This window comes from Clarias gariepinus, chromosome 5 (genome assembly GCF_024256425.1).
Source record: "Clarias gariepinus isolate MV-2021 ecotype Netherlands chromosome 5, CGAR_prim_01v2, whole genome shotgun sequence".
NCBI lineage: Eukaryota > Metazoa > Chordata > Actinopteri > Siluriformes > Clariidae > Clarias > Clarias gariepinus.
This window is the reverse complement of record NC_071104.1, coordinates 40420127-40440000: the sequence shown is the minus strand read 5'-3', so window position 1 is coordinate 40440000 and position 19874 is coordinate 40420127. Positions and strand designations below refer to the sequence as shown.

The following is a 19874-nucleotide window of genomic DNA, read 5'->3' as shown; positions in this document are numbered from 1 at the left end:
CTGCTCTGCCTTTGTCCTCTTCGCCTTCCTCACCACCAGGGTTATTTTACACACCACCATTCTGTGTTGTCTGGCTACACTCTCCCCTACCAACACTTTGCAGTCACTGATCTCTTTCAGGTTACAACGTCGACACAAGATGTAGTCGACCTGAGTGCTTCTGCCTCCACTCTTATATGTCACCCTATGTTCCTGCCTCTTCTGGAAGAAAGTATTTACCACTGCCATTTCCATCCTCTTTGCAAAGTCCACCACCATCTGTCCTTCTACATTCCTGTCCTGAAGACCAAACCTGCCCATCACATTTTCATCACCTCTGTTCTCTTCCCCAACATGTCAATTGAAGTCTGCACCAATCACCACTCTCTTCCCTCTGGGGATGCTCTGCATCACTTCATCTAACTCACTCCAGAATTTCTCCTTCTCTTTTAACTCACATCCTACCTGTGGGGCATTACCACTAACAACATTGAACATTATCCCTTTAATTTCCAGCTTTAGACTCATCACCCTATCTGATACTCTCTTCACCTCTAGAACATCACTTACAAACTCCTCTTTTAGAATAACTCCTACTCCATTTATTTTCCTATCCACACCATGGTAAAACAATTTGAACCCTGATCCTAAGCTTCTAGCCTTGCTACCTTTCCACCTGGTCTCCTGTACACACAGTATATCCACCTTCCTTCTCTGCATCATATCAACTAACTCTCTTCCCTTCCCTGTCATGGTCCCAACATTCAAAGTCCCTACTATCACTCCTAAACTCTTGCCTTTCCTCTTCTCTCTCTGCTTACGAACACGCCTTCCTCCTCTTCTTCTTCTTCAAAAATGAAATCTCAGGGTGCCATTTGGAAAACACATGTATCCAGAATACAAAACACATCGGGTAATTGCAACCACTCAAATACACACCTAAAGGCACTAACCTGCAACACTGAACACCAATTAGCCAACTACAAGGACGCCAACGCCTGTTCACACAACAGCAGGAACTTGCCATTGTGGACCTAGTGAGGGCAGACAATGCCATCCGTTTCCACCAGCTACGAAAGAAAATACTTGCAGACAGGCAAGTGTTCAACAACATAAACCATGTGAGCATCACCACCATTAGACGCATCCTGGGAAAACACAGCATCACCATGAAGCAGCTGACGAGTAAGTGTAACTGTCCTTTACATTTACAATACAGTATTGGTGAAATCCAGTAGCAGCTGAATATGTACCATATCAGTACCACATGGATCCATTCTGAGAGCTACACAGGTACCTGTGTGATGGGTTGAGGGTTCTGTAGGTGTAGCACTGTAGTACAGTAATATGTTCTCTTTTTTTTTTTTTACAGAGAATCTTGGCCATGGATGGAGCTGCACAGCCTCATGAATTCATTTTCATTGATGAAGCTGGATTCGACCTGTGCAAAACAAGACCACGGGGTCATAATGTAATTGGCCAAAGGGCAATTGTGCAGGTCCCAGGGCAGCGCGGGGGAAATAACACATTGTGTGCCGCCATAAGCCTTCGAGGGTTTCTGCATCATCATGCAAAACTAGGTCCATACAATAGCCAACATATACTCACATTTCTAGATGCTCTCCATAATATAGTTGTACAGAACAGATCAGATCAGCCCAGGTTTGTGGTGATGTGGGAGAGCCCACGTATGCACAATTGTCATGATTTTTTTGTGTTTACAGTATAGTGTTTTTTCTATTACTGTATTATGTTTTTTGTATATTGAGTAGGCCTAGTTGCTTTTTTGGTTGTTTAAAAATGTGTCTCCTGAAAATATGCCTTCTGAATAAACAATGAAAATCAAAGCCTGCAGTGTTCTATATAAAGTAGACCAGTGTGTTCCCCCTGATCTGAAAGTGTTTGCATATGATGCACGTATGTGTTATTTAGTCAACAGAGTTACATTTTGACAAAGGAATGTTAGGTTTTGATAGCAGAGTGTCAATTTAACACAGATGTGAAGGGTATATTTCCCAGTGTTGTGTCATGTTTACTTGTGTTTAGAGTTTTGGCACAATGAGCGAAGTTTTGCAAAATGTGTTCAAGCAACGGGCAAAAACTGTAAATTACACACCCACAGTCTGAGTAATGCCGGACCTGTTGAATCAGGAAATCATTTAAATAAAACCTGTCTGACAAAGTGAAGCAGGCTGAAAGATCTTAAACACACTCAAGCACACTCGGGTTCTGCAGCGGGACAATGATCCAACACACACCAGCAGGTCCACCACTGAATGGCTCAGGAAGACAAACACTAGGGTTTTGGACAGGCCTAGTCAAAGTCCTGAGTTAAATCTGAAAAGATCCTTAAACAGGACATTCAGAGACCCCGAAAATAAACCATTCTGCAAAGTAGAGCGGGACAAAATCCCTCCAGAGCGACGTGAGAGACTCGGTGGCGTCATCACAAACGCCTGGGGCACAACCCGTTAGGTATTAGGGTTAGGGGGCAATTACTTTTTCACACAGGGGCAGGTAAGGTTAGACAGATTTATTTTGTCCCTTAAAATGCTTTTTGTATTTAATCAGATCATCTGTGTGTAATATAAAAACTTACTTTGATGTTCTGAATTATTTAAGAGACAAATATGCAATATTTATTTATTTGTTTGTTTATTCTTTTTCACACCTGTGTATTCAGCTGAAAAACTATTTCTAGCAGGTTTAAGTGAAAAACATAAACACAAACACACAAATGTATTTATTATGACTTATATTATTTATTTTATAATTAAAACTGTAATATATTTATGTTTATTTCTCCTTTTAGTCTATAAAGATAAATAACACACACACACACACACACACACACACACAGTATCATCACTTCCTCACACATATACAGTGTGTATAACCCTCACTTATCTCTGAGTTTTATTATTATTATTATTATTGTTGTTGATGTTGGTGTTATTGTTGTTGTTGTTGTTATTGTTGTTGTTATTGTTGTTGATGTTGTTGTTGTTGTCTTTACCTTTCTGAGGTCCTCCGATGAGTATAACAGCCTTCACCATGCTCTCACTCCTAAACTCTGATATTAAAGAATTAAAACAATAATAAATAACAGCCGTGTAACAGAGTGTTTATCTGTAACTAACACTAACACACACTATTATAATCACCAGTCTGTCTGTCTGTCTGTCTGTGTGTGTGTGTGTGTTTACACTTCCGCCTTTACTCTCTTCTTCTCCTCTCTGCTGTGACTCCGGTTCGCCTCCACTCTGTGGCACTACCGCCACCTGGTGGTCATGATCCGCCTCATCCTCCATTCAGTCTAACTCCCTCTTCTTAAAATCCATCAGGCTCTTCCTCTTCCTCTTCATCACGTTTCACAGTTACTCAACCTCTTCTCCCCCCCACTTGATTAATATTAATATCACACACACACACACACACACTTGCACGGGCTGATTATGTCTTGAGGAGCAGGTGAATGTGTAGATTCATGTGTGCTGTATAAACCCACTTCACCCGCGCTGATTGGGCGCGTCACTTGTGACGTCATATGAGTGGTATCACATGTCGCTCCCCGCCCTGGAGCTTCAGATGTCCCAAGTCCCAAGTCTGGTGTGGAACAGCAGTGAGCTCTCCTCCTGGGGTGAGTGTGTCTCACACACACACACACACACACACACACTCATCACATCAACACACACCTTACACCTGGGAGGAATAAACCTCACACACTGTCAGTAACTGCTGAAACACAGAATGATACAATGTAACTTAGTTATAAAGATACAAATTATTAAATGTAACTTTTTTAAAACCGTTTGAAGTGACCTTTCTGTATATTCAGTGTGTGTAGAACTCTACTGTATGTACATGTGTGTGTATAACTCTACTGTATGTACATGTGTGTGTGTGTATAACTCTACTGTACGTACATGTGTGTGTATAACTCTACTGTATGTACATGTGTGTGTGTGTATTCTGCCTGTTGTATGTCTCCTCTTCACTCACAGCAGGATGTAGTGTGTATTTATGGTATATAACCACTGCTTACACAACATGTACTGTATATACTGTAGATTTATATATATAGTCTGTGTATAGTGTGTATAGTGTGTATAGTGTGTAATGATACACACTCCTCAGTAGTGCACAGGTTTAAGAAAGAAGCCGCCTTTTTTAACACAGATACACACCGTATCACACTAACCCTTTAAACCGTTACTGTATCCATGGCAACCATTTTAAATTAATTATCAGCAGCAGCTAATTAAAAATAAATAGATACATTTAAGGGCAGTACGGTGGTGTGGGGGTTAGCACTGTCACATAGCACCTCCAGGGTCCGCTTCTGATTCACACCTCTGTGTGTGTGTGTGTGTGTGTGTGTGTGTACCCCACCTCATGCCCTAAATCTCCTAGGATAGGCTCCGCCCCCCGGCGACCCTGTATACAGGATAAAGTGGTTTAGACGATGAGTAATGGAGTAGATAGATTCACTCGTGCTCAGTTTATTAGGAACACCTGTACATTACATTTACGTCCGCTTGTACTTCACTCTATTTATTTAATACACAACTGTTTGCACTTCTGCTAGACTGACATTTATTTCATATTATTAATTATAGTCAAATATTGTACAATACTTTATTCTTTTGTTTCCAATTATTGTTTTACTTACATTACTTATAATGTAAGATATTATGTTATTGTGGATCAGATTTATTTTATGACAAAAATATCTTTAGATAAAAGTACACACTCCCACTTCCATGTATGATCGTAGAGACATTTCCTCGAACCTGTCCTTTAAAAAGAAGGAAAATTATAAACATATTGAACTTTAAAAGATTCCATTTAAATGATTTTGGCATCAGCCAAATTAATAAACCTTTTTTTGTAGAATCCCAAACATTGTATGTGTGTGTGTGTGTGTGTGTGTGTGTGTATGTGTGTGTGTATAGTGCAGTATAAAGTGTGTAAATGATGTAAGAGAAAAGCCGCCTTTATAAACACAGACATGCTCCATAACACACTAACCCTTTAAAACCTGTTAGAGTAACCATGGCAACCATTTTCACGTAATTTCTGGCCGCAGCCAATTAAGCATAAATAAATAGATCAACACATTCACTCGCTGCTCACTTTATTAGGAACACCTGTACATTACATTTATGACATTTGGCAGACACCCTTATCTGGAGCGACTTACATTACAGCTCATGGAGGGTTAGGGGCATCGCTCAGGGGCCCAGCAGTGGTTCCTCGAACCATAGTCCAATGTCCCAACCACTGAGTGTCCCCTGTCCCTAACATGAATACACTCAGGGCGTAAAGTTCAATTTTGGGTCAGTCTACAAAAATGATTTATTAATTTGGCTGATGCCAAAATCATTTAAATGGAATCTTTTAAAGTTCAATATGTTTATAATTTTCCTTCTTTTTAAAGGACAGGTTCAAGGAAATGTCTCTACGATCATACATGGAAGTGGGAGCGTATACTTTTTATCTAAAGATATTTTTTTCATGAAATAAACCTGATTCACAATGACATGATATCTTATAAAATAAAAAAACAATAATTGGAAACAATAGAATAAAGTTTTGCAACAATAATTGACTATAATTAATAATATGAAATTGTTCCTGAGGTCAGAGGTCACTAGATGAAGAGCTCTGGACAAATGCAAAAGCTACGTCAGGTGTCTCACTTCATTTGTTTAGAAATATTCTTATTTATTTTGCAGTCTTATGCGAAGTTTTTCAGGCCGTTTGTCATTAGTGCATTTTATAATTATAACACAAACATAGGACATAAATAGATCTGATTTTTCTCTAACTTGTCACTGGCGTTACCAGGAAGAGAGATAACACCAGTATTTAAATTTATGAAATAATGCATTAAGCCTTTGCATTTTGTGACCTTTTGTTTAAAACTAAGTTACTGCTGGTAAAGAAGTTCTGCGTGAGAAAGAAGAAAAAGATTTCAGGGGACTTTCATGACCCAAATTCCACCTTTCCCGTGGAAAGACCCTGTTAGTCCACCGTGGTGTCTGACTGGTATTTATACTCAACACTTATCACAGCGTTTGTCTTTCACAGAAACATCATCTTCATCATCTTCATCATGTATAAGTCTGATCCCCCGCCGAGATATGAAGAGTCCCAGAGTCATCCTTATCCTCAGCAGGAGGGGCAATACCCTGTTCCTCCACATTACGGTTTCGCACCCTACACCTTCCCCACTACAGTCTGGCACGGACCAGGAGAACCAGCACCGGGGGCGCTGCCTGTTATTCCCACATACACGTCCTCGGGATCAGCGCCTCCCTCCAACCTGGGTACACCATGGACATCTCACACACACACACACACACACACACACACATACACTCACCTAAAGGATTATTAGGAACAATTATCTAATCAACCAATTACATGGCAGTTGCTTCAATGCATTTAGGGGTGTGGTCCTGGTCAAGACAATCTCCTGAACTCCAAACTGAATGTCAGAATGGGAAAGAAAGGTGATTTAAGCGATTTTGAGCGTGGCATGGTTGTTGGTGCCAGACGGGGCGGTCTGAGTATTTTACAATCTGCTCAGTTACTGGGATTTTCACGCACAACCATTTCTAGGGTTTACAAAGAATGGTGTGAAAAGGGAAAAACATCCAGTATGCGGCAGTCCTGTGGGCGAAAATGCCTTGTTGATGCTAGAGGTCAGAGGAGAATGGGCCGACTGATTCAAGCTGATAGAAGAGCAACTTTGACTGAAATAACCACTCGTTACAACCGAGGTATGCAGCAAAGCATTTGCTAAGCCACAACACGCACAACCTTGAGGCGGATGGGCTACAACAGCAGAAGACCCCACCGGGTACCACTCATCTCCACTACAAATAGGAACAAGAGGCTACAATTTGCACGAGCTCACCAAAATTGGACAGTTTGAAGACTGGAAAAATGTTGCCTGGTCTGATGAGTCTCGATTTCTGTTGAGACGTTCAAATGGTAGAGTCAGAATTTGGCGTAAACAGAATGAGAACATGGATCCATCATGCCTTGTTACTTGTTCCTTAATTGTACTTGATGAAGTTTTATGGAAATTATTCTTCATACACAGTGGATCCGTTATCACCCAGATGAGGATGGGTTCCCTGTTGAGTCTGGTTCCTCTCAAGGTTTCTTCCTATTACCATCTCAGGGAGTTTTTCCCTCAGCACCGTCACACTCGGCTCGTTCATCACTGTTCATTCTGATTCACACACATACAAAACTTCAATAATTTTCTTAGATTGTGTGAAGCTGCTTTGCGACAATGACCATCGTTAAAAGCGCTATAGAAATAAAATCGAATTAAATACCTCTGTATATAAGTTTAATCTGTTCCGGAGGCGAGTTCTTAAGGTGAAATGTCGTATTGTGAAACACATTGTCCCATAGGAAATAATGTAAATGCAGAAAATATTACCAATACATCAATCAAAACCTTTAGAAAAGACATGTAAATTAATTAATTATAAAGTAAAATGTGTAATAAATAGACATTAAACCTCACTTAACATTAATTTATGGTTCCTCTCAGCACCGGCTGCTTTAAAAACCAAACTGAAAGCGACTCCCTTTTCTTCTCGCTGACATTATTGAGACCCGTGGTGCAACGTCTTCACTAAATCTTACACAAAATGCAAAAAACCCACAAATAATACATAAACTCACTTCGCTTGGCTTTTCACTGATGCCACTGAAGTTTTGAACGGCTCGCGAACGTACACGCAACTTAGCTAGCGTTCGGTCTGGATCGACTCGGCTGCTCGTATGCCGAGGCACATTTCTTGCAAAATTTCAGTTCTTAAGCTTTTTGTGCATTTGTGGGCGGGGCGTCCGTATGCCGAGGTACCGCTGTAGTTTTATTTATCACCAGGGGTGGCGCTAGAGATCCTGAGTCCCTTGTGAAAGCAATGTTCTGATTACTCGGCGTATGATTTTTAAGGGCCCATCATTCGGCGGTTCTGGAATCATCCTCACTCACCCCTTTATGGTACCAGCTCTTCATGTCACTACGAACTGATCATTTAGATCATAAAAGATGCAGTTCATTATAAATCTGAACGTATCACTATGATAATAATTTAAACTCACAAAAAAAAAAAACAATCAATAAAAGTAACTTTTTCGCTGTTTGTTTTTGTTTCAGGTGAGTTTTGTGAAAATCAAAGTATCCGCCATGCGTTCATCAGAAAGGTGAGAGGTTCTGAAGCGAGGTTTGGACTATAAGTACTGAAGAGTGTTAAACGCTGAGTGCAGCAGAAGCCGTGTGTAAGTTCAAGCAGGAGGAAACACTGTGTGTGTCGTCGGTGTCGTTGCAGGTTTATCTTATTTTGGCGGCACAGCTGTCATTCACAACCTCCATCGTAGCCGTGTTCACGTTTGTGTGAGTATCGTTAATAAACAGACTGAAAACACTTCATCGCCGTCTCACACACACACACACACACACACACACACACACACACACATGACACGTGTGTTTATGTTCTGCAGCGATCCTGTGCATGATTTCGTCGTCGAGTATCCTGTGATTCTCTGGCTGTCCTTGTGAGTGCTGCTTATTTATCCACACACACACACACACACACACACACACAGTGAAAGCACGTCCTGATGAAGATGATGATGAAGATGTACTTTGTGATGGGGTGTTTTTCCTCCACAGCGGTGTGTTTTTCCCCGTATACCTCGTGTTGGTGTGCAGTGAAAACGCCAGGTGAGTTTATATGTTTCTGGATCAGGTTCTGAAAAGCAGGTGCAAAAGTTTTGGCACTTTATAGTAGCATGTCTCTCTGTGGCTTAGCCATGATGTTTGAGCTAATGGGGTGTCAAAACTTTCCTGCACCTCTCCTGTAGTTAAGATTGTTTTATTGTTGTGTATTTAATCTTATACTGAAAGGTCTCTCTCTGCCACAGGAGACGGTTTCCTGTGAATCTGGTCCTCCTGTTCATATTTGTAAGTGTTTAAGTGATACTGAAGTTCAGGCTGTAGGACGACAGAATGTCTGAATGTTTCAGCCCAAATATTTTACTTTTCCTGCGGGTGACTGTATTGTTCTTCTATTCTCTGTAGGTGTAGAAATGTGCCAGGCTAAATCTGTTTGTCTCTCCCACAGACTCTCGCCATGTCCTATATGACAGGAGCATTAGCGAGGTTAGACACACACACACACACATAAACAGATGTTTATTTATTAAAAAATAAAGACTGAAATATTCCATTTCCATAAACATTTGGACCCTTTGTTATGACGCTTCAGCACATCCTCCACCTCTGATCAGTCCACCTTGAGATGTTTCTACACCTTGACTGGAGTCCACCTGTGCCTAACTGACTTCATTGGGACACACACACACACACACCTGTCTATGTAAGGTCTCACACCAGATTGTGGTCAAGGTCGAGAGAATTATGTGTGGACCTGCGAGACAGGATTGTCTTAGACACAGATCTGCGGAAGGAGACAAGTCAGTATAGAGGGAAGAATGGATGCAGATCAAATCAAGAGTTATCCTCTATCCTGAGTAAAAACCTTCTCCAGAGTGCTCAGGATCTCAGGCTGGGATGATGTTCACAGTTCAACAAGAAAACACAGGAGTGGCTTCAGAACAACTGAGTCCGGACTAGAACCCAATAATCCTGTCTTCGCAGGTCTACAGATCATTCTCTTGACCTCATGGCATGGTTTTGACTATATTTCATATTTCATTCATACACAAACACGTCGGAGACCTTACATAGACAGGTTGTAGAAGCATCTCAAGGCGGACTGATAGGAGGAGGATGTGCTGAACTGAATTTAAAAAAGAGTTAGATGTTTGGAGATAAATTCAGAGAGGCCAGATTGAGGTGGTTTGGACATGTTCAGAGGAGAGATGGTGAATATATCAGTAGAAGGATGCTGAGGTTGGAACTGCCAGGCAGGAGGTCTAGAGGAAGACCAAAGAGGAGATTTATGGATGCAGTGAGAGAGGACATGAAGTTAGTTGGTGTAAGAGGAGAGGATGCTGAGGATAGGGTTAGATGGAGGCAGATGATTCGCTGTGGCGACCCCTGAAAGGGAACAGCCGAAAGACAAAGAAGAAGCTCGTAGCATCATTCACAAGCAGACTCGAGTCTGTCAGTGCTGCAAAGGAGCTTAACCAAGTGATGGGTCTGAACACTAATGTAAATTGAATATTTCGTGTATTTTGTTTGTAATAAATTTAAACTTCTTGACCACCTCCTGGTGTGTGTACACTCCGGACTGTGATTCTTGTGACAATTCACAATCGTGTTGTTGCTCTTTAATATTTCCACATCCCGTGCTCAGTCACCTGCCTGGACTCTCAGGTCTGTTAGTAACAATAAAACGGATGAGAGTGTTGATGAATGTGTTTAAATCCTCCCCGTCCTTTGTGGTTCTAGTTATTACGAGACGAAGTCCGTGTTCTTAGCTTTGGGAATAACAGCGGTGGTGTGTGTCTCCGTCACAGTCTTCAGTTTCCAGACCAAGGTAAAGATCGGACACACACTCTGAAAACACGTCTTTGTTCAGCCTTATCGAATGAACCCGTTGTCTCGTCTTACAATGGCCTTCTGTCCCTCTTAAAACATTTATGTCCTGCTGGTTAAACCGACCGGGAGCGTTCTCCCCGGCACAGATCCCCTGAGTCACCCTGCCTCTATATTTTACCCCAATACTGGACAAACCTAACATTTATACTCTAACAACATTGTGTTTGTGTGTGTGTTTGTGTGTGTGTATGTGTGTGTGAGTGAATGACCTCAGTGTGAGAAATCCTGATCAACATTTTCTCCCATTATGAGCTCAGTGATGTCTTTGTTTAGAAGACACGATGTGGGGAACTGATTCTTACTTAAGGACCGTGTGTGTGTGTGTGTGTGTGTGTGTGTGTTCAGGTGGACTTCACCTCCTGTACCGGTTTGTTCTGTGTTCTGGCCATTGTGCTTCTTATCACAGGCATCATCGCAACCATCGTTCTCTCCTTTCAGTATGTAAGTGTTACTGATCGCGACACTGTGAACCGTTCATTAATTTCTCCCCACTTTAGTCCTTCCATACCCACATGGTGCACCATTATCTCCACCTTCCTTAATGACTTTTTTCCCATTCTGCAAGTTTAACTGAACCAGCATCTAAAACCTTTCTCCTGCTGTAATCTGTTACACCTTTTACTCTCTTTTCATCACCTCACATCCCCAATAAGCAATTTAATTAAATTTTATTTGTATAGCACTAACAATTGTCATTGTCGTAAAGCAGCTTTACACAATCAAAAGAATTAATTAAGTTTGTATAAGGTGTTAATGTGTATGAATTAAAATGATCAGATCGTCCCTGATGAACAAGCCGCGGGTGACGGTGCTGAGGGAAAAACTCCCTGAAATGGTAATAGGAAGAAACCTTGAGAGGAACCAGACTCACCAGGGAACCCATCCTCATCTGGGTGAAACAGAGAGCAGGGATTGATCTGCACTCATACTGTGTGTTAGGAGGCTGGAAGTTCTGTATAACAGGAGATGTTAATTGATGTTAATATGGAGTCCAGGTGGTTATTGAAGACCCAGGTAGACTTGTAGGAAATTCCAGTCCTGAAGTTTTGAGCAACTGCAGCCAAGTCAAGTCCTCAGAGAAACAGCTGTCAACACCAGTCGAGGCCAGAACCGTCTTCATGGTAGAGTGAAACCGTCCCCAGACACCAGGCGTATACCAAGAGACACACAGGGCATCCATGTGACGAGATCTCCAACCAGAAGCTGGGCTTCAGGATGGGTCAGAGGGAGTCTGGATCACTGGCAGCTCAGGAACAACATGTGTAGTTCGACAGAGAGAGGGGGAGAGAGAACAGAAGAGGAGAGAGAAGAAGAGGAGAGATAACAGTTAGGTATGGTCACAGTCACACAATGTATAATGTGAATGTATATTAACTGTAGAGTGCAAGCAGAGACTCCGACAGGACTAACTATGACAGCATAACTAAAAGGGAGAGCCAGAAGGAAACACAGACATGAGGGGGAACTGAGATGTAAAGCAAACAATCACCTCGCTATTTCCTACCATCATATTTTTCCATCAAATGACCCACTGCATCCACCAGATCTTTCTCCCCACTCTTATAACTCTGACCGTTTTACCGCTTCTGACACTTCTACCTGACTTCTAATATTTTTTGTCAGTAACCAGTGAGTGATGCCAGGGTTGATGTTCTTAGCCCTTACCATCCACTGTAGATGAGCATAATCGGTCACTAGGGTGAAGTGCCTCCCAGCCAGGAAGTACTTCAGTTCCTCTAAGGTTGATTTGATGGCAGGAGGCTCTTACCTAATGTCAGTGTATTTTTACTCCACTGGCGTGAGATTTTTGCTCACATACAGGATTGGATGGTTATTACTTTTGAACAAAGCTGAGCTTGGTCTCCGAAGCATCAGGGTGCACCAGGAAGGAGTGATTGAAGTTGAGTTGCTGATGTGGTGGGAACTCTGAAGTCGAGGTTGGTCTCGTCCATGATGGACCAGGGGCTAGTGGACTCACCTATAATGCCATCGTGCAACATTTTAGTGACCTCAGTTTCAATGGCATGACTGCGGGCTTCCGGGACTCTGTAGGTACACTGGTGGACAATTACACCTGGCAAGGACTTGATCTCATGCACCAGATAAATGAGTCCCGGTTCGGTGGAAAACACATCCTGGAACTGATTCACAAACTTGTTTAGCTCTTGGTGTTGGACTAGTTCATGACCCTGTCACTCAAACTGCCAGCAGTTGTTTTATTTACCTTTTTAACAGGTTTAATGACAAAGCTCAGTGTTTTTTCTCTTGAGATGTTTCCCAAACCACCAAGAGAAGCTTGTCCCAGTTTCAGCTGCTTTTATTCAAGGAAGCGCAAGAACCAGTCAAGTTAAAAGCTCTGGTTGTAACCACCAGCATGCCATTTGGTACAGGTGGTCCAGCTGGGTCCAGGGAGGGACCGGAAGGTTGCAAACTCATCAATGGAACTTTGTGGTTGCACAACCACTGGAGAGGTCACAGCAAGTTAGGATCTCCTTTTTTTAGCAAATTGTAATCATCCACTTCCTTGGGAATGAGGACAAAGTACGCTTGTTGTGCCTCCCTAGTGAGTAGAGGGATCAGGATTGGATCCTTGCCACTGCCAAATATTAAAGGAACAAATCGGTCTTAAGGCGTCGTTCGAAGATTGCCAGAGACTTAGCTGTGCAGACATCTAGAGGGTCTTCTTAATGGTTTTATAGTGCCTCTCTCTCTTATAGTGCCATGGTTGTGTGATAGTTGCTGTGTTGCTGTTGAGCTACACATGTTGTTCCTGAGCTGCTAGTGATCCAGACTCCTTCTGCCCTCCGGATCTGTCTGACCCATCCTGGAGCCCCGCTTCTGGTCGGAGATCTTGTCACATGGATGCCCCGTGTGTCTCTTGGTATACGTCTGGTGTCTGGGGATGGTTCTCTCTACCTAGAAGATGGTTCTGGCCTCGACTGGTGTTGACAGCTGTTTCTCTGAGGACTTGACTTGGCTGCAGTTGCTCGATAGTTCAGGACTGGAATTTCCTACAAGTCTTCCTGAGTCTCCAATAACTACCTGGACTCCATATTAACATCTGAGGGATGGGTTCCCTGTTGAGTCTGGTTCCTCTCAAGGTTTCTTCCTATTACCATCTCACGGAGTTTTTCCCTCAGCACCGTCACCCTCGGCTCGTTCATCAGGGACGTTCTGATCATTCTGATTCACACACACTCACATCTCATACACACTTAAATAATTCTTTTAATTGTGTGAAGCTGCTTTGCGGCAATGACAATTGTTAAAAACGCTATACAAATAAAATTGAATCGAATTGATAGTCTTTCTATAATGAAACACACACACACTACTAACACATGCTGTAACATACAGTACATACTCACTCACACGTACTGTGTGTGTATTCAGTGTTTTCCTCTTCTGTGTTTAGATTCCATGGCTACACATGCTTTACGCTGCTCTCGGAGCCATCATCTACACTCTGGTGAGTACACCCTCCATCACTCTCACTGTGTGTGTGTGTGTGTGTGTATCTGTGAGAGTGTGTGTCAGTGTGTGTTATACCATTACTTGTTTGTTGTAAAGTGTTTTAAACCTCATACAATATTACCAAAAGAAGATAAACCAAACTGTACATGTGAATGTTAAGCTGCTGTAATCACTCTGTGTGTGTGTGTGTGTGTGTGTGTGTGTGTGTGTGTGTGTGTGTGTGTGTGTGTAGTTCTTGGCATATGACACTCAGCTGCTGTTGGGGAACCGGACCCTCAGTCTGAGCCCAGAGGAGTACGTATTTGGAGCTCTGACCCTCTACACTGACATCATCCAGTTGTTCCTCTTCATGCTGCAGCTCATCGGTTCCAGAAATGAATAAACACAGACACACACACACACACACACACCACACACACACATTCCTGTATGACTAGCAGAGTGAGGACCAGGTAAATGTAATATGGAAGTGAGCCCCCCCCTTTCTGCTATACTTTGAGAAATGCATGCTACTTTTCAACACCAGGTGGCGCTCTGATCACACTGTCCACTCTGGAAAAGTCACAGGTGAAAAAAAAATGGGGCGCAATTAAGTGCATTTCTGTGTAGATGAATTTAAACTACCTTTTTTATTAGATTTTTTAAAGCATAAAGTATTAAATTAAGGCAATTTTGAATAAATTAAAAGTTATATAGTCCTTGGAGAGAGGCTCGCTGTTTGAGGGTCACAGATTAACACAATGCCTACACGTAAATGTTATGACTGTTCATCAAACTACTGTACAAATGTGTAGATGTACACTAACTAAAATTTATCAAATCATTATTTAAAAAAAACAATAAAGCTACAATAGAGACCATATTCTGCATGTATTCGCATTTATTTATGTTCGCCAAACTTTTTAAACTTCACCAAATCCACCATGCATTATTCTGTAGAGCAGAGGTCCAGCACGGTTTGGGGATTTTTCTGTTTAAACACACAGGGTCAGAGTCATGTGTTTACTTCCAGGTTTAGTGTGTGTGTGTGTGTGTGTGTGTGTGTATTTACATGTAGGTAAAATTCCAGACTGTGCTAACCACTAGCCCTCCCGGGGTTCAACAACTCCGCTGTGGAGGCTCGGAGAGGACCCGATGCCAAGCAACACACCACCAACAGCTGCTGACACTCGATACACAAAAAGAAACAAAAGAAATCAGAATTGAGTCTTGTATCATACTGTCACCATGAGACACTAATGTAACTTAAAACATATGTTCTCATTTAAAAAGTGCTCACCCTGAACTCAAACAACAGGAGGAACAAGTGTTATAATTCTGCATAAACATAGGAGTAAAGAATGACTGATCTGATGAGGTCAAGTAGAAAAAACAGGCTTTTTGTTGTTTGTTTAAAGGCGGTTACAAAGAAAATGACTTTAGTGCCATCTGTAGGTCTCATTCTCCTTTTGTCAGATGACAGGAGTTTGTGTAAAGTGCCGTAATAAACACGTATTTCACAGCCAAAGGGTCAAGTGAAATCATATTAAATCTAGTCAAAATGATCTCCTATTCTTATTACAATATAAGAGGACATCACGGCGCCCCCTCGTGGCAGACATGTTTGCTTCATCCTCCTCGATAGAGACTTTACATCAGCAGATGGCGTAGGGACGTGCAGGATGTTGAAAAGCTGTGTTCTAGGGAGTTTTAACGGTGAAGTGTATGTAGACCCGTCTATCTACGGTACTAAGGGCCCCTTCATACAGTGTCTTTGCAGGCTGTTTACATCCCGCCGGAGTCAGATTACATGACCGCACTGGAAACTCTGTACGACTCCATCAGCAGGCCTGAGACGCCACATCCAGACGCTGTGGTCAATAGCTGGTGATTTTACCCACCGTGATCTCAGGACTGTACTGCCCACATATCACCAACACCAGAGTTTTCCAGTAAGGGGAAAAAACATTCTAGACCAAATATACAGCAATATGAGGGACTCCCCCAGGGCTGTACCTCACCCACGTTTCGGACTGTCGGACCGGATCTCAGCGATCTCGACCCAAAACTTACCTGCAGGGGGGCTGGAACAAGTCGTTAGCTTCTTTATTGTACTAAAATATATTACATTTAAACTCACACTGACCTACTGATATTAATGCTACCATAAATAAACATTCTGTCATTCAAGACTTCATTTACACTAGTGTTCTTTCCATTAAAAAATACCCCATGTTAACAGTAATTGCCTTATCTTTGATCAGACCCCCACCTTTTAAACCTAATTACTAGAAATTATTATCTCTGTTTGATTGACACATTGTGTACCCGGTTTAAAGTCTTAAATTAACTCACCTTTAAAGTTAAATATTTAAGTCAGCTCTTGTAGTATTGGTTGTGGGCTCAATTCATTATATTTCCTTAGAGTTGACTTAGTCCAACGTTTCATCAACTCAATAATATAAATATTCAAATATCACCTGATGCTTATCAGTATCTTACTGATTCTTTTATATTAATATGGTTATATTAAATATGTTTATATAATCTTTTTTAAAAACTAGCAATGATGAATAAATCTCTTATAAATCACGTGAAGATCTCAGTGAAGATAAAGTGCTGGCTGGCTAGAAGTCCTCGGCTTGTTCATCAGGGACAGTCTTATCATTTTGATTCATACATATTCGCATTTCATACAGACTTTAATAATTCTTTTGATTGTGTGAAGCTGCTTTGGGACAATGTCAATTGTTAAAAGCGCTATACAAATAAAATTGAATTGAATTGAATGATATGCAACTCAATACCCACAGTTCAACAGGTCTCTCACCATTCCAGTGCTAACTTGGTTACCAGCCTTTTTTCCATCTCTGAAGGAGGATGTAACATCCATTAGATCCATTAGAGCTTCATTTAGGTGAGTTATAATGTCATTATGTGCGTGTCTAACCTCGCTAATGCTCCTGTCATATAGGACATGGCGAGAGACAAACAGATTTAGCCTGGCACATTTCTACACCTACAGAGAATAGAAGAACAATACAGTCACCCGCAGGAAAAGTAAAATATTTGGGCTGAAACATTCAGACATTCTGTCGTCCTACAGCCTGAACTTCAGTATCACTTAAACACTTACAAATATGAACAGGAGGACCAGATTCACAGGAAACCGTCTCCTGTGGCAGAGAGAGAACTTTCAGTATAAGATTAAACACACACACTTTACTAAACATGTCTTTCTGTGGCTTAGAAACCTTCAGGTGAATGACAGAAGCAAAGGTTTTAGTCCGGATATCTGAACGTTTGTAAGACAGAAACAGTAAGAGGTTTGTGTATATAGATGTACGGTGTGAGGGATTGGGTGTGTGTGTGTGTGTGTGTGTGTGTGTGTGTGAGACGGTGATGACGCGTTGCGTGTTTAGTCTGTTTATTAACAATACTCACACAAACGTGAACACGGAACCTCTCACCTTTCTGATGAACGAATGGCGGATACTTTGATTTTCACAAAACTCACCTGAAACAAAAACAAACAGCGATTTTTTTAAAGTATTATTATAGTGATACGTTTAGATTTATAATGAACTGCATCTTTTATGATCTAAATGATCAGTTCGTAGTGACATAAAGAGCTGGCGCTGAGGTGTATACTACTTTATCCTCTGTACAGGGTCACAGGGGGCCTGGAGCCTATCCCAGGACCAATCAAGACTGGACCAATGCAACTCACTCCAGGCAGGTCTTCCTCTGTCCACAGTTAGTCCTCTGCACCCCACTCCTTCGCTCCCCACACTGGCTTCCTGTAGCTGCCCGCTTCAAATTCGAAACCCTGATGCTTGCCTCCGAAGCTAAAAACAGCCCAGCACCCACTTACCTCTCTGCTCTAATCACATCACGCACCGCACCACGTTCCCGCCGATCCTCCGGCACTGCTCGAGGAAGACATGCATCTAGACTCTTTCCTGGTCTGGTGTCTAGGTGGTGGAATGAACTTCCTCTAGATGTCTGTACAGCTGAGTCTCTGGCAATCTTTAAGCCATGACTAAAGACGTATCTTCCCAACAGTGTGTGACTGATGATACTTATAGTTAGTAACCTAGTAACCCACATGATGGGCAGTGGTGGCTCAGAGGGCCAAGGCACTGAGTTACTGATCGGCAAGGCCCTTAACTCTTTCTGCTCCAGGGGCGCTGTGCCATGGCCGACCCTGCACTCTGACCCCAGTTACACTGGAACATGCCAACGTCAGGATGTAGGGGTGCGGCCTTGACACTTCAGCCTGCTGGAGGTACTCCACCATGTTGGTTCCAACCTTAGAACCTTAGAACATTTTGTTAAAGAGCAAAGATTAAGTGAATAAGACTATTAATTTAGTGTGTAATAGGATTGATACTAAATAAAAAATGACAAAGCTGTCCATTAACATAGGGTATAGATAACCTGAAACAAAAACATGGAGACAGCTACTACCAACAATAAAACCGAAAAATAAGCATGGCTTTTAGGATAAACCTCCTTAATATATATATATTTTAAGTCAGACTAGTTAATGTGTTTGCTAACGCTAGCAACCTAACTAAATGCCTGCGTCATGCTAGCACTACAGTTACAGTTTAGTGTTCATTCATCACTTCACCATCTTCGTCACCCTGCAAACATTCTACAGAGAAAGATAAAAAGCTCAGACATCTTATCCATTTCTTTCACACACAGGTGGGGCTCAGTGGCTAACTAGCAGCTATTGTTAGCTAAAGTTTAAGTGTAACATTAACACGGTAACAGTAATAAATGTTTCATATAGTGATAATTTTTCAGTCATATGTGACTTAGGTGAGTGAACATGTGAATACAGACCTTGTATTTAACACCATCTTCCCTTAAATGAACCGTCATCAGCGGTGTGGGAGCTCAAGAGAGACACGAAGCTCTGACTGACAGCCGCTGAATCCACCGGTAAACTTTGAGGGAGGGGCCAAGCAAACTTCAACCCAGCAGCTGGGTTACACAAAAACTATCCAACTCTCTGTAAATAACAGGTATCAGTACAGGTCGTCCTCAACTTACAAATGAGTTCTGTTTCAGGAACACGTTCATAAGTCAGATTTGTTTTTAAGTCCGACAAACTAAGTGTTTTACACCTTTGACACGAATATACAATATAAACCATAGCAGTCCACATGCCTAAATATCTTTCCCTTTTCCCTACACTGTCATCATGTGGTTAATACCTGTAATTGCGCCTAAGGAAACATGGTAAATGTAACAATGTTGTCTCTGCGCCTTTAAATCGCGAGGGGAATCCCGGACACCATTTTGTCTTAGAGCTGTTTAACAGTAAATAGGATTTTCCTGAAATTAGGACTATTCACTATCAGGACAGCTTTCAGGACTGATTCACTGAAACCAGTGAGGCCGACTGATTTCTCCCGCACACACACACACACACACACACAATATACCGGACTTAAGACATTTTATACATTCTCTTACTCACTGGAAATATTGGTATCTGGTGCACTGCAGTGTCTATTTTTGTACCATACGTGAGCTACTTCCACGATTTGTCCGCATCTATGAATGTTCATAAAACTGCGGTCCACTCGTACGTTATCTACCATCCACCTAACCCTGTCTTCCACATCTTTCCTTGTCACTCCAATCCCCTGCATGTCTTTCCTCACCACATCCATAAACAAACCTCCTCCTGGGCCTTCTTCACTTCCTCATCCTTCCTCTGCACATGTCCAATAACCTGGCATCTCTGTCTTCATCCCCCAAACCTGCACCACCTGTTTAATATACATTGGCTTTGTGAATATCAATGTGTGCATGAAAAGTG

The 19874-nt window shown here is 41.9% G+C and overlaps 2 protein-coding genes across 3 annotated transcripts in view; one reads left to right on the top strand and one right to left on the bottom strand.

The window, feature by feature from the left end:
* Positions 1-3176, bottom strand: part of gmppaa (GDP-mannose pyrophosphorylase Aa) — a 13397-nt gene extending 10221 nt beyond the window's left edge. Inside the window, exon 1 of the mRNA XM_053496065.1 lies at positions 2996-3176. Coding sequence (XP_053352040.1) covers positions 2996-3035 — 40 coding nt within the window. The 5' untranslated portion in view covers positions 3036-3176. The remainder of the gene's footprint in view (positions 1-2995) is intronic.
* A 374-nt stretch (positions 3177-3550) lies between these two features.
* LOC128523890 (protein lifeguard 3) lies at positions 3551-14818 on the top strand. 2 transcript variants are annotated; one of them, XM_053496068.1, is made up of 12 exons: positions 3551-3619; positions 6076-6314; positions 8171-8217; positions 8343-8407; positions 8518-8571; positions 8690-8740; positions 8941-8980; positions 9141-9178; positions 10433-10520; positions 10928-11023; positions 13998-14051; positions 14289-14818. In XM_053496068.1, exons 2-12 carry the CDS (start codon positions 6101-6103, stop codon positions 14436-14438), a joined length of 897 nt encoding a protein of 298 aa, XP_053352043.1. In that variant the 5' UTR covers positions 3551-3619; positions 6076-6100; the 3' UTR covers positions 14439-14818. The 2 variants fall into 2 exon arrangements, with proteins under 2 accessions (XP_053352043.1, XP_053352041.1); XM_053496066.1 differs by lacking the exon at positions 8171-8217 and having other exon boundaries at positions 3557-3619.
* The last annotated feature ends 5056 nt before the right edge of the window (positions 14819-19874 follow it).